We start from the raw sequence: 16,070 nt of genomic DNA on the forward strand, positions 1-16,070 counted from the left end.
TCCAATGCATATGTATAATAGCTACATATATTATGACTGAAACAGTATAATAAACATATTATTCAGTGCATACATCATAGCAGTTCAGCACCATAGACCAATTAGTACTATAAGGGGTAGTGAGTGTAGTGCATGTTTTTGTTGTAAAGAGTTTTTTGATATTATTCTTGCAAATTTTTTTAAAGAAAATGAATGACAAAGGTGAGGTCTTAAAGAACATTATCAAAAAATTGAAAAACTGAGAATCAAAAGTCAAACAGGATATCTTCATTGTCCCACAGATATGAGAGGTTTTCGGAAATAAGCAGTCTGATGCAAGTTAAATGATCGTATGGCAGGAAGGCCCTTCTAGGGTTGGTCAGCCATGTGGTGAAAGTCTTTCTATTTGATGCCACTTTAGCAACTTGGGCATCAATAAAAGTGAGATGAAATGATCAGAACAACACAAATACCAAGTCTCTGAAACTCTCTGACCACCTGGGAATCAAGCACAGGACTTAGAAATCCAGAGGCAGTGAAGCCAACAACTATTGTGTCACAAGCTGAAGGCAAGCAGTTTGATGACATTTTACATGGCGATGGATGACATTTTACATGGCAATGAGAATCTAGAGGCAGTGAAGCCAACAACTATTGTGTCACAAGCTGAAGGCAAGCAGTTTGATGACATTTTACATGGCGATGGATGACATTTTACGTGGCAATGAGAATCTAGAGGCAGTGAAGCCAACAACTATTGTGTCACAAGCTGAAGGCAAGCAGTTTGATGACATTTTACATGGCGATGGATGACATTTTACGTGGCAAAGAGAAGGTTGCCTGGGAAAGTTTCATATATATTAAAGAGTCTCTTGGGGAACTGTTGTCATGTTATGAAAACATTAGATGTAATGTCTCTCTTATACACTTCATTCATATTCACCTCAATTTCTTCCCTAAAGTTTGCAGACCAGTTTCTGACGAACATGGCTACCAATTTCATCAGTATGTTGAACACATGGAGAAGCAGTATGCAGAGAAATGCTTCCTCCTATTTTGACAAATTATTGCTGGGCTATTGTTGGGGTACTCTAGTTGTAACTTATAAGCTACAAATTAAATGGAAATAGGCCGCTAATTTATAGTTTGATCAAATATTCTTCAAAATGTCATCAGAACACTGATGATAGTGAGAGTACGGAATATTTTGTATTCTAGCACTACCTGCTTTTTTCTTTACTCATTATAAATTAATGAATTGTTTTTGTACATTCGATATTTTCTACAAGAAACAGTAACAAAAAGGTGAAGAATTCTACAGTTCGTTTTGTTTAATTTAGTAATTTTATGCATTGGTATTTATTGAACTTTATAAGTTCAAGTGTCTCATACTATTAGAATGAGTCTTCACCTCATGAAGTCACAAATGTTAGTAAATTTCTATACTAAAAATTTCTGGGGTATACTGCTGCATGAAAAGATATTTATATTGATAGTATGAAACTTATTTTAACAATTATTTCCGTTATATTATGTCTACTTAAACATAGAAAACCTAAATGTAAGTAATTTATAAATTTTCGGTGAAAATTTTGTTATGACACTGTTTGATATTTAACCCATCATATCATTCATTGACCTACTCCTAAACTGAGATGTAGTTTTGACAATGGCAATTGGGCACTACTGGCTTTCACATGAATTCTTTCCTATGGTACGTCACAGAGACCCACCCTTTGTTCTCACTACTGTCGTGTTTTTTGTCTGCAACCTCCACTCTCACTTTCTCCCACTGTAGATACAGCCGAGACCATGAACTACTTTTGCCTCTCTATGGTCAATGTCTTCCCAATCACTGTATCATTCTGCAGTGTTCTATCCACATGCAAATTGCAATAGAATCCTCAGCACTCCATCTTTATAAATAATTATCATCATTTTCTGTGTTAAAAAACTCTGGCTAACTTTCTATGATAATCTTTCCTTCCTAAACCTATTTGTTATACAATACTGGAAGACTATGTAGAACTGTCTCTAATAACCATGCTGTTGATGGGACATTAACCGTTTCGGTCAGGAATTATTTTTTTCCTGAAAAAAAGAAAATTGTGGCTTTGCTATCCTGTTCTTTGAATTAAATTATGATTTTTCAGATATATAAAATACTCTAAGGTGCCACCCAAGGGGGAGATACAACACGTCCCCAAATGAGGACATTTTGTTCAAGTGGGTGCAGTATAAGTCAAAAAGTCAAAGTATTTTATTTGATTTTGTTTCACCAAATTACATAAATTACACAAAGCTTATTTAATGATGATATACATAAACTATGGTTTTACACTTGTGAAGAACCATAATCAAAGAAATAATTTTTTTTCCTATCCAGACATAAGTGAATGTTAGATTTTATGCAGTAATATTTGGTTTTGCCTTTGCAACACGGTTTCTTGCACCTGTCAAATGGTTTTTGGTCACTGACCATTGGAAGATGTCCAACGTCGTCCAAATAAACTTCAGCTTCTGGATGAACTTCATTTTTAAGTACTTTGACTCTCACTAATGTGACGCCCCTTTTCCTGGCAGCTGGCTTATCTATTACCGTCAGTACTTCGGCCACACTTGCCCTAAAGTGAAGCAAATCAAGGGTCTTATATTTAGGAGCACCTAATTCTGATGCATTTTTCTGGTTCTCAATTCATGCATTTACACATGCAATATCAGTTGCATGAGCAAACATGCATCAACTTTCACACTGCAAAATCAGCTATAAACTGTCGAAAAGGGCTGTTGAAGATCATGTTCAGTTTCAAAAGCAGCTAACTGCATGTTGTTTTCTTGTGCAAAGCCTGCGAAATACCCAATAGGTGTGGCTGGGGCCCTGCCATGTTCGGATACAAAGAACCTGAACAGACATCAGTCTTACCAATCTGGACATTCAAAGCTACCTTTCAGTCTGTTATGATTAGCATGGATATTTTTCTTATTCAACTTTAGGTTGGCTGCAATGTAACAAATTCATATGCAACAATAACATTCTTGCTGTCAATGCATTGTTGTTTGGATGGGACGAGGGTTTCGTGATTATCTCTCTGTCAGTTATCACGCAGTTATCGGGCTTTGTGTCTAGCTACTCAGCTTACAATATACCATATGATATAAAACGTCTAACTTTACCTCTGTCATTGTCCTCTTGTTCAAAATTATCGCCAGGATCATCGGGATCATAAATTTCAGATGAATTAAAGAGCTGTATAACTTCTTCTGTACGTGGCCTTTGTCTGTCTTGGACACAGGACATTGTGAAATCACAGTAAGACAGCGAAATAATGGCCTAAATTTCTATGCTATTACAACCTTTCAATCACAATGTCCTCAGTTGGAGACCCGTATAAAGCTATACATATGTTACTTACCTTTCATTCTGAAAGACACCTTTAGTTTTCATCTTCAACAATGCACCTCTCTACACACAAATAATTTTTTTTTTTTTTTTACCAAATTCAGAAGATATTACCTTGGTGATGGGAGGTACAAAGATTACTGGGAAGTATGCACATTCAGTTTTGTTTTGTGGTACAACAGATTGACAGGAGATGTCAACACTGTTTTCAAATGTACTCTCTGCTTGTGATAATATGAGGACAACAATTACAAATGATAAAATTTAAATAATATTAAAATATTAAGCATTTATTTGGTACACTATGTGATCAAAAGTATCTGGACACTTGGCTGAAAATTACTTACAAGTCCATGGCACCCTCCATTGGTAATGCTGGAATTCATTATGATGTTGGCCCACCCTTAGCCTCGATGACAGCTTCCACTCTCGGAGGCATACATTCAATCAGGTGCTGGAAGATTTCTTGGGGAATGGCGATCATTCTTCACGGAGTGCTGCACTGAAGAGAGGTATCGATGACCGTCGGTGAGGCCTGGATGAAGTCTGCGTTCCAAAACATCCCAAAGGGGTTCTATAGGATTCAGGTCAGGACTCTGTGCAGGCCAGTCCATTACAGGATGTTATTGTTATGTAACCACTCCGCCACAGGCTGTGCATTATGGACAGGTACTCGACCATGTTGAAAGATGCAATCACCATCCCTGAATTGCTCTTCAACAGTGGGGAGCCAGAAGGTGCTTAAAACATCAATGTAGGCCAGTGCTGTGATAGAGCCATGCAAAACAACAAGGGCTGCAAGCCCCCTCCATGAAAAATATGACCACACCAAAACACCACCGCCTCCAAATTTTGCTGTTGGCACTACACGCACTGGCAGATGACGTTCACCAGGCATTTGCCATATCCACACCCTGCTGTCGGATCACCACATTGTGAACTGTGATTCATCACTCCTCTCAACGTTTTTCCACTGTTCAGTTGTCCAATGTTTACGCTCCTTACACCAAGCGAGGCGTCGTTTGGCATTTACCAGTGTGATGTGTGGCTTATGAGCAGCCGCTCGACCATGAAATCCAAGCTTTCTCACCTCCCACCTAACTGCCCTAGTACTTGCAGTGGATACTGATGCAGTTTGGAATTCCTGTGTGATGGTCTGGATAGATGTCTGCCTATTACGCATTATAACCCTCTTTAACTGTTGGCGGTCTCTGTCAGTCAACAGATGAAGTCGGCCTGTACACTTTTGTGCTGTACATGTCCCTTCATGTTTCCACTTCACTATCATATTGGATACAGTGGACCTAGGGATGTTTCGGAGTGTGGAAATCTCATGTACAGAGGTATGACAAGTGACACCCAATCACCTGACCATGTTTGAAGTTCTTGAGTTCTGCGGAGCACCCGATTCTGCTCTCTAATGATGTCTAATGACTACTGAGGTTGCTGATATCGAGTACCTGTCAGCAGGTGGCAGCACAATGCACCTAATATGAGAAACATATGTTTTTAGGGGCGTCCAGATGCCATGACTGAAAGGATTGAACTCTAACCTCTATATCTACATCTACATATACATACTCCGCAATCCACCATACGGTGTGTGGTGGAGGGTACCTCGTACCACAACAAGCATCTTCTCTCCCTGTTCCACTCCCAAACAGAACGAGGGAAAAATGACTGCCTACATGCCTCTGTATGAGCCCTAATCTCTCTTATCTTATCCTTGTGGTCTTTCCACGAAATGTAAGTTGGCAGAAGTAAAATTGTACTGCAGTCAGCCTCAAATGCTGGTTCTCTAAATTTACTCAGTTGCGATTCACGAAAAGAACGCCTACTTTCCTCTAGAGACTCCCACCTAAGTTCCTGAAGCATTTCCGTAACACTCGTGTGATGATCAAACCTACCAGTAACAAATCTAGCAGCCCGCCTCTGAATTGCTTCTATGTCCTCCCTCAATCCGACCTGATAGGGATCCCAAATGCTCGAGCAGTACTCAAGAATAGGTTGTATTAGTGTTTTATAAGCAGTCTCCTTTACAGATGAACCCCATCTTCCCAAAATTCTACCAATGAACCGAAGACAACTATCCGCCTTCCCCACAACTGCCATAACATGCTTGTCCGTCATATCGCTCTGCAATGTTACGCCCAAATATTTAATCTACGTGACTGTGTCAAGCACTGCACTACTAATGGAGTATTCAAACATTACAGGATTCTTTTTCCTATTCATCTGCATTAATTTACATTTATCTATATTTAGAGTTAGCTGCCATTCTTTACACCAATCACAAATCTTGTCCAAGTCATCTTGTATCCTCCTACAGTCACTCAACGATGACACCTTCCCGTACACCACAGCATCATCAGCAAACAGCCGCACATTGCTATCCACCCTATCCAAAAGATCATTTATGTAGATAGAAAACAACAGTGGACCTACTACACTTCCCTGGGGCACTCCAGATGATATCCTCACCTCCAATGAACACTCACCATCGAGGACAACGTACTGGGTTCTATTACTTAAGAAGTCTTCGAGCCACTCACATACTTGGGAACTAATCCCATAGGCTCGTACCTTAGTTAGGAGTCTGCAGTGGGGCACCAAGTCAAACGCTTTCCGGAAGTCAAGGAATATGGCATCCATCTGATACCCTTCATCCATGGCTCGCAAGATATCATGTGAAAAAAGGGCAAGTTGCATTTCGCAGGAGCGATGCTTTCTAAAGCCGTGCTGATGCATGGAAAGCAACTTCTCTGTCTCAAGGAAATTCATGATATTTGAACTGAGAATATGTTCGAGAATCCTGCAACAAACTGATGTTAAGGATATTGGTCTGTAATTTTGAGGATCCGTCCTTCTACCCTTCTTATATACAGGCGTCACATGCGCTTTTTTCCAGTCGCTCAGGACTTTACGTTGGGCAAGAGATTTGCGATAAATGGAAGCTAAGTAAGGATTCAATGCAGTACTCTCTGTAAAACCGAATTGGAATCCCATCAGGACCTGGCGATTTATTTATTTTCAACCCATTCAGCTGCTTCACAATCCCATGGATGTCTATCACTATGTCCTCCATACAGGAATCTGTACAAGTCTCAAACGGTGGTATGTTTGTACGCTCCTCCTGTGTGAAAGATTTCTCAAATGCTAAATTTAAAATTTCAGCTTTCGTTTTGCTGTCTTCCGTTGCCAGGCCAGTGAGTGACTGGATGGAAGCCTTCGACCTGCTTACCGATTTTACGTAAGACCAGAATTTCCTTGGGTTTTCAGCAAGATCTTTTGCTAAGGTATGATGGTGGTACTGGTTGAATGCTTCGCGCATCGCTCTTTTTACAGCAGCACAAATCTCTACTAACTTTTGCCTGTCCTCATTCTCCTGATCTTTCTTGTACCGCGAGTGCAACTGCCTTTGCTTCCTGAGCATTCTCCGAATTGCGCTGTTAAACCACGGTGGGTCTTTTCTGTCCGTAACCCACTTTTTTGGCACATACTTGTCCAATGCGTGATTTACAATGTGTTTAAAATTTGCCCGTAATTCTTCCACATCCATCATACCGGAAGTAAATGAAGTCAATTCATTTACGAAGTGGGATGCTAACAACTGCTTATCTGCTCTGTCTAGTAAGAATACTCTCCTAGCCTTCTTGACCGACTTTTTAACTTTCGTAACCATAGTCATAATGACAACATCATGATCACCAATTCCTGTCTCAACACTGACACCGTCGATGAGGTCTGGTCTGTTCGTGGCTACCAGATCTAAAATATTTCCATTACCCGTTGGCTGTCGATTTAGCTGCTCAAGACAGTTTTCGGATAATGTGCTCAAAAGTAATTCACACGACGGGTTGTCTGTACCACCTGTAATGAATCCATAGACATCCCAGTCTATACTAGGTAGCTTGAAGTCACCTCCGACTAATATAGCACGATCCGGGTACTTCCGCGATACGGAATGTAGACTCCCTCTGAATGATTCTAGAACTGTCACGGTGGAACCTGGTGGCCGGTAATAACACCCCACAATTAACTTTATTTCCCCTAGCCCTGTTAAACATGTCCAGATAACTTCACAATCACACTCTACTTCGACCTCAGTAGACACAATATTTTTCTCAGCTGCAGTGAAGGCACCACCTCCTACGGTGTCTAATCTTCCTTCCTTCCCTCCTTCCTTCCTATGTTGTACCACATATAATGCTGAATCCATCACTAGTACACACTCAAAATGTCTTTAGTAGCAATTTCCCACTTTTCATAATGCCTCATGGAAGCTCACAATGTTCCAAATTAATTTAATCTACTTCTTCAATACAATTACTTTGAATTTCAACAGTGCACTCTTAAGTAATAAACACACTTAATGATACTGTACATTCTGTAAATCACAGTAAATATTAAAATGAATCTTTCATTTAATGCTAATCAAAATAACACTGTTATACTTACAATGAATGTCATCATTTATACATTATGGTACAAGGTTCCATATGGTGTGATTTACTATTAAAATTGCAGGAGTGTGCTTTCATGGAAGAGTCTACCAGTAGATTATTTCCACCGATGTACATCTTATGAAAGACCGTGAACACAGAGAAACATGTGTTACTGTGTCCTGTGTAGAATGAGCTGACACATTGTCATAGAGCAAAAAGACATCCTGAGGGAGCTTACTATGATGCTTCGCATTTGATTGCTGCCAGGAGATTTCTGTGGTTCTCCTGTGTCAATTTGCCCCTTATAAGCATAACCTACAAGCACCACACCTGGCATTCTGAAGAAGCATTCAGGATCGCCATATCCGAAGGTGTTAGGCTTTCCCATTTTTCAGCAGTGCTGAATAAACATATATTCACTGCCTGCAACTCTCCTTTGTCTTGGGGGTCATAGAGACACCAGCACTCATCCATGGCAATTGGATTGACCTGACACATGTGCAACATTTCCTCTGCTGCCTTAGTTTGGTGGACCTTTTTAATGGATGTGAGCAGTCAAAGACTCCAATGTATGGCAACCTTTGTTATGTTCCAAATGTTGCAGAAGATGCAGAAAACTGATCCATGACTTATTTTCAGTTTTTCCACAATTACCTCAATTGTGAACACGAGACCCTTCACTTCTCTTGCAATTTCGAGTTCTTCACAGAAAGATGGCCTGCCATTTCATTCTGTGCCATTCAGACTTGTCTAACCAAACCAAAAGCATCTGCATTACCTAACCATGGTGTTATATATGGTCATTTCCACTAATCAGAATGGATTGTTGCTGTGCATTTTTTCCCTTCAACCTCTGAAAACAAATTACTACTCAATACTTCACTTTATCAGTGGGCTTTAGACTACTGTAAACTCACTGAGACAGACTAGATACTGTGATCTTTTTCAAAATTCATGGACGTTTCACTTCTCACTGAAAGAGGCTCCCCCCCCCCCCCCCCCCCTTTCTTGAACAAGTGAACAAGTGTTTTATCTCCACTGATCTTAATTGTAACAATATATTATGCTCTGGTCTTCCATCATTCATTTTTTCTGATCATCATGGACAAAATGATGTGATTGCATGAAAAGGCATGAACCTTGTGGTGAGTAAAACTGGATCCCATCCAGATTTACATTATCATTTATTTTACTGATTACTAGAATTTAATGATTATTAGCTGAAATATCTGATGATGCTTGAGGCTATGGAGTCATTTTATTTATTTATTGTTGTTTGTTGATTTATTTATACTGAAAAGAGTGGAGCCACCAAGCACTCTCTTATGCCTAACAAGACATTCACCATACTTTACTTTATGCTGACATAATGACATGGGTGGTATGAAAAAACTAAGCTTTAATAAAGAATATTACACTTAGAAGTAACTGTACCATAAATAGTGGGAATCAGTAGTAGCTATAGTAGAAGAAAGCAGAGTTCATATTAGGAGAAGGAAGCATAACTCTGAGAAGACAGAGGCATTTCCTTTATCTTTTGACAGTTTTTTTCTTTCTTTTTTTTTTTGGGGGGGGGGGGGGGTGAGAATGAGAGAGAGAAAAAGGGAAGTGCTTCAACTTTTTTGTAAATGCAACTGGCCACTGAATAATGTACAGAACACAGGGCACCTTGTTCACGAGTTGACCAGCACCAACAAACTTGGGCATACCCAGTGTACACAGACAGAGGCAGAACATAAAATGGATACTCATAAGTAGCAAGTATATGGTACCTGGAACAATTAATTTATCATGAAATAGAAAAATAATTTTATCATTCTCAGAGACACTGATATGCTGCACCTCAACCCCCCCCCCCCCCCCACCACCAAAAAGATCAATACAAGTCACAGCCTTCATTTAAGTATAATCAATAGTTTAATCTGTGGTCATAGATAAATTTTAAGCTTCAGGAGGCTAGTGAGTGCACCCTCTTTCATAGGCAGATGGTTCAATCAATGGCTGCAGGAAGATTTTGACAAAAGTAGCAGCATGACCATCTCTTCCCCCGTGGCTGTGAGGGAAGCGTATGAATCGTATAGTAACTAATGTGTTTTATTAAATGCATTCAGTGTAAGTGGAACTTTACTTAATGTACCACAACAGATATTCAACAATTTGAAAATGTTTATCGCTTGTTATTTTAAATCATTGACAGTGCCCTTAGCTCAAGTCTTGGGTGTGCTCTTGGCCCACAGAGGAAATAAAAAGCAGAATTAAAGAAAGTAACTGATTAATTCTCCTGTAGAGTGTGGTCTAATGCAATTTGTGTACTATTACAAACCGTAGAGCATTGAGTAATGTGTATGCTTTAATATCTGCACTTTGTTTTTGAAATTCCTTGTATTGCAAAGATAACTGATAACATTTCATGTTGGTTTTTTCTAGGAACCGAAACGTGGGAACGACTCACCGTTCTTTCAGGACCTAAACCACAACCTAGGGCAGAGAGTGTTGCTCTGGCAGTGTCTGACCTGCTGCTACTGCCACCTAGTGATGGCCACCACAACCATACTCAGCATACATCCCAGCAGCAGCAGCAGACTGCTCCACTGACAGCAGCAACAGCAGCAATGGTGCATCACCAGCGTGGTGGCTCTGTGGACCGCAGTGTGCGCCACAACCGTGTAGCACCTTCAGAGGCACGCAAATATGCCTTCCGGCCTACAACAGTGAGCTATGCGGCAGCTGACACGAGTGCCGGAGGAGCGGGCAGCTTTCTGCGCGAGATCTCCAAGCTGTCACAGATCAACCTTTCACGGCTAAGCCACCACAAATGCAGCTACAGTGTGCTCAGCCATGAGGATAGCACTGAGAGCCTGCTGCTATCGAGTGCCTCCTCATCTGCCACTGATGACCGCCGCACCGCCATGGTCAAGTCGCAGAGCGCTAATGTGATCGCACGCAAAAGTGAGCCAGCCAGCAATGGCTACAGTGACTCACCTGAAGAGGAGGACTGCCAAGACACTGCCATGGAGACCATATGTGGAGACTACTTGACTGCCAACTATGATGAGGGCAGATCCTGCATCACGTCTTCCTGGGGAATGGTGGCTATTCCATGACCAGAGATCCTGTGTCCGTCCCCAACTTTGGTGCGCTGACTGCTGTCCCTACCCCAGCACTCACACCCGTGGAGGTCACTAAACTTGTCTTCATCGACCCAGAAGATGAGTTTGATGCTGACTGTGTATCACCAAAGGAGCCTGCTGCAATTGTTAAGCACGTGAGACCGGTGCCACCAACAGTGGCAACTCCCACAGGTGACTTTCCAAGACTGCACCGTCAGTTCCAGCCACAGACTCCCGATACAGGTGCCACGCCTACTGCAGTGGATGGTGCAACAAGGTTTGGTGGCGTCTGTGGTCCAATACCGAAGTCAGCATCCGTGCGCTTCAACACAGGGCCCAATGGGGGCACCACAGATGATGATACAGGTGCTCTGCTGTCAACATCTGACTATGCCAGTCTGGAGACTGTGAACCGCAGCAGCTACAGTGTCTACACCAACCGGCCCAGTCCTGCTGAGGGCCACCATCCATGCTGTTCCCAGCAGGGAGACTCCTCACCAAGTGAGTATCCACGTCCAGCCAGTGCCAAGACTGGAAAGGCCAAAACCCCAGTGCATGACGGGCCTTTTGGTTTCTGTAATCCGAACTACCTTGGCCCAGACATCCAGACAATACTGGCACAGCGCAAGTCATGGCACGATGGAACTGGGAATGGTTCGGGAACTTCTTATGCGCGGCTACTCAATAGTCCCCATGACAGCCTGCTGGAGGAGGCATCGACGTCACCCTGCTGCCCCGCAGCCACCGCTACTGCCACTGCCACCACCACATCTGCTGCCAACAGCAGTGGTCACGAGGCACTGGAGATGCGCAGCCTGTCACCGCCCCCTGCACTGGCCGCCACAGAGAAGCGCCGACTTCAGGCACCGCGAGCCAGCAGTGCAAGTCGTGCACAGCAGCAAACCAGTGGCTTCTGTACACCAGAGCCCCATGTCCCACTCTCAGTCTTTGTGCTTGGAGGCAAGGAGCAAGGCCAGGTCACAGTCTTCAAACGGCCCATGTCCGTCTGGAGACTGCATCTCACACCGGACATTTTTTGAACATTGACATTGTGCTTTCTGCAATAATCCCAAAGAAAACCTCGCCCTGTGTGTGGAGTCCAAAGAGTCTCTTACACGACAAGGAGCATGTTCCATTATTACACTTGATAGCAAGTCTGGGTTTACGCATAAGCTACTGTTTGTTCACAACTTTTTGAACCAGGGCTCCCTAGTTCTCACAGTAATTTTTTACAGTTGGCAATGTAACAAGGCATTACCCCCGTGTACCATGACCTTTACAAAGTAATTTTCATACCATGCCATGCCAAATAAGTAAGCACATGTGTAGGTGTTAACAGTACATGATAAATGAGTGGCTTGGTTCTTCCATTCTCTCCATTTGTTCAGGAATCTGTGAACAAATTACAAGTAAGAGCACCAAGAGACCTCAATCAACACTTGTGTTTTTAACAATCTTGGTCACAAAAAAAAGTAAATAAAAATTTGCAAGTAAATTTGAAAACATGGATGGCAAGCCAACAGCACTGTTTTTAGCATAGCATTTGCTTCATTTTTCAGTCAAGCTGGAGTGTGATTGTTAATATCGCTGGTTGTAACATCTGGATAGTTGTGTTTCCCATCAATTCATCCACGAGGTGACACTGCTTTGGTTGCTACCTGCCATCATTGTGTGTGTTAGCTATTCTTTTTCTTCTTTTTTTTAAGTAGTCTATCTAACATAATGAGTGGTGTAAAGAATCTAAGTCATGTACAAAATAGGAAATGAACTATCAAACCGCATTCGGGAGGACGACAGTTCAATCCCATGTCCGGCCATCCTGATTTAGGTTTTCCATGATTTCCCTAAATCGCTCCAGGCAAATTCCGGGATGGTTCCTTTCAAAGGGCACGGCCGACTTCCTTCCCCGTCCTTCCCTAATCCGATGAGACCGATGACCTCGCTGTCTGGTCTCCTTCCCCAAAACAACCCAACTATCAAACTAAAATGGAAGGTGCCATTCAAGTTAAAAAACATGTCAAATATAAGTGGGGAGTCCTTAATATGTTTGTTTCAAGTAAGTCCCCTAATTAATTACATCTTTTGTAATGCTGAAAATTAATTTTCTGGGGGAACAAACATGTGTGAAAATTATAAATGTTGACTGTAAAAAAAAAAAAAAAAAAAAAAAAAAAAAAAAAAAAAAAAAAAAAAAAAAATGAGAATTTTTTGTGAGAAAACAGGTTGGGCAGGTGCATCCTGCAAAGACTCTTGTCTAGAATACTGCTGTTTGTAAATCCAGCCCACCTGATATTTGTAACTGTCATTGTAAATTCTCTCCCAAATGTTTTATTCTTTCTACTGTTTAAATATTTCACAACACATTAAATACTGTGCAGATCCTTGAATGTTCTGTTGAACACAGCATCTGAAACAACACAATACTTTGACGTGAATTTGTATGACATATTGAGTATGTTTCAGTTACTTCAAGTCTATGTTCAGTTGGATCCAGTGCTTTCCATATTTGCCACATTTCTGGGGCCTTTCTGGAGTCTTCCATCAAAAGTCATCAGCAGTGCCTGAGCATCTTGGACAATTTTGGAGAAGCATCAATTTCAATAAACCACATGTCTTAGATAGACAACCCTGGCTGTTCCACAAAAGTCCATTAAGCACTGTAACTTTCATTGAGGCCAGCAAAAACAAAGTTCAACAAAGAAGACATTTCAGAATGCCCGCACTGTGTCTTGAAGCCCTCATCATAATAAGGAACTGCAGTATATGACATTTTTATGTATAATCAACATAAAGCTACCAAAATCTGTAATGTTCTGAAACTAGTTTTGACAGTAAACCATCATCTGGCACTTAATAATTTTAAAATGACATATGTCACATGCCCATAATTTTTAAATATGCTATAAAATCCACTTAAAACTGTGAAAGTAGTAGGTGAGGCTAGATATGGCATATCATCTAGCCACATCACAATGCTGTGGTATATGTGTTTGTACCATGCCAAATGACAGTCTGAGCTTTTGGACCAAAAGCAAGCACTCACAGAAAGAAGCTAGCTCCAAAGCCTAGTAGTACAGTTGCAGCTGACAGGCTGTTAACATAAAACACCCAAATTTCATTCCTGGTGACTACCTCATATTTTGCTGACGTATGAAGTCAGGAACAAGATATGGTTAGACTACTGAGGATTTATGAACACCGTGAATAAATGGAGCATCATAATTGAAATGCAGGTCACACAAGTTACATTAGATGAAACGATTTACACACGAAAGGGAGTCAAATGACACACATGCAGGCAGTTAAGGAAAGTCTGGTAACTATCTTGTGGTGATTCCTTCATTTCCTAAGATAAAATGGAATATTTTTGAAAGCAATAGTAAAGATTCTTTTCCATTCACACTACTTGTGATCAAAGAATTCATTTAATCTTTCCTTAATATTTATTTCATGTCTAATACTTAGAAGATATAGCAGAACCCAGTCAGGTATACATGACTACATCATGATGTAAAATTAAATAGTAATGAACATTTCATCTATTCTCCCCCCCCCCCCCCCCCACAAATACACACCTCCCTTCAAGTAGTCATGTGATGGGATCTTTTTGACATACCATTTGTTGATTGGGCAATGGAATTAAGGAGTAGGGAGTTAAAGAACATTATTGATAAAAGTTTTGAATCTAGTTGTTATTTGCCCAAATACATACACAGCTCCACTTCTAAAACACCTAGTTATCATGAAGGAGACTGCCTGCGTAAGTAATCGGATCGTATAGTTCCCACAGAAAGCAGTGGCAGGAGAAAACATAAAGGTTAAAGAAAAGTGCAAACTTTCAGAACAATTGGCTCCTTCTTCTGGTGGTAGGGTTGAAGGGGAATGAAACGTGATGAAGGAAAAGGGCTAGTGAGGTTTAGAAAAGGCAAGAGTTCAAAAAACTTGCCCAGGGGAGACTAACTGGACAGGATGAGAAGAAAAAACTGATTGTTAGGGACTGCACCATGACATATGCTAGAGTTAATAAGAGTGGAAAGCTAAGTGTATTGTATTTGGTAGAGAGGGGGAGGGGGGGGGGATAGACAAGGCAGAAAATAAAAGACATAAAAAACTGAAAGGCAGTGGAGAAAGGAATAGTACGCTCTCTTTTAGTTTTGTATAGCTGCTATTTTCTGACCTGTCTATACACCCCCCTCCCCCAAACACCTCTACCACAAGTAGCACACTTAGCTTTCCACTCTTTTAAACTCTCACATGATGTTTTGCCCATTCCATAATCTCAATCTCACTTATTATCCTACCTTCCACTTTTAAGCTCTCAGTTTTTCAGATCTCGTGGTGCAATCCCCAATAATCAGTCTTTCCTTCTCATCCCGTCCAGTAAGTCTCCCTTGACCTGGGGACGTAGGCAAATTTTTCAAACTCTCCCGCTTTCCTAAACCTCAGCAGTTCTTTTCCTTCATTCCTCTTTGTTCCCATTCAATAGTCCTTCCAGAAGAAGGAGCCACTGGCCCAAAAGTTTGCACTTTCCTAAACCTTTATATGTGTTTCCTCCCGTTGCTGCATGGTGAGTAGATTTTTTATCTATTCAATTATGTTATATTTTTAAAAATTGGTTACTTTGTTTAATATATTAGTTCACACAAAAAGAATTGTTTTACTAAATCACAGAAACAACTCTTTAACTAAATGTTCAAAGATTTTTTCATAACATGAATTTCTCAATACAAATGTATTTTCTCTTATGGAAAGCAAATCAAACCCACATTCCTTGTTTTTGGGTGTCAGTGCCTTTCCCAATAATTTCTTTCAAAACATATCTGTTGCATGTAAAGTATCTCCTAGTATATCATTGGCATGCTCTCTTGATCTGTGCAGTATTTGTTTGGCTTGTGATTCACGTAAATTGTAACTAGAGAGCTTATGAATAACAGCATGCCCACTGAAGCTAGTCTCATCAATATTCAAGCCAAAAGTCTTTATTTCAGTCTCAATTCTGAATGGAGTTTTAATTAACAGTCAATATTCATATCAGCAAACAACCCCCATTTGGTAAAATATACTCTTCAGGGACGCACATACTTTTTTTCCTGGAGCCACTCCTTTCTGATCTCTATTGTGGAATGAATGTACGAA

At 40.9% G+C, this 16,070-nt stretch overlaps 1 protein-coding gene across 1 annotated transcript in view; it reads left to right on the forward strand.

Annotated features, from left to right (window-relative positions):
• The window catches only part of LOC126473645 (uncharacterized), a 118,332-nt gene extending 105,260 nt beyond the window's left edge, over window positions 1-13,072 (forward strand). The window contains exons 6-7 of the mRNA XM_050100847.1: window positions 10,252-10,848; window positions 10,881-13,072. Coding sequence (XP_049956804.1) covers window positions 10,252-10,848; window positions 10,881-11,974 — 1,691 coding nt within the window. The 3' untranslated portion in view covers window positions 11,975-13,072. The remainder of the gene's footprint in view (window positions 1-10,251; window positions 10,849-10,880) is intronic.
• The last annotated feature ends 2,998 nt before the right edge of the window (window positions 13,073-16,070 follow it).

This window comes from Schistocerca serialis, chromosome 4 (genome assembly GCF_023864345.2).
Source record: "Schistocerca serialis cubense isolate TAMUIC-IGC-003099 chromosome 4, iqSchSeri2.2, whole genome shotgun sequence".
NCBI classification, from domain to species: domain Eukaryota; kingdom Metazoa; phylum Arthropoda; class Insecta; order Orthoptera; family Acrididae; genus Schistocerca; species Schistocerca serialis.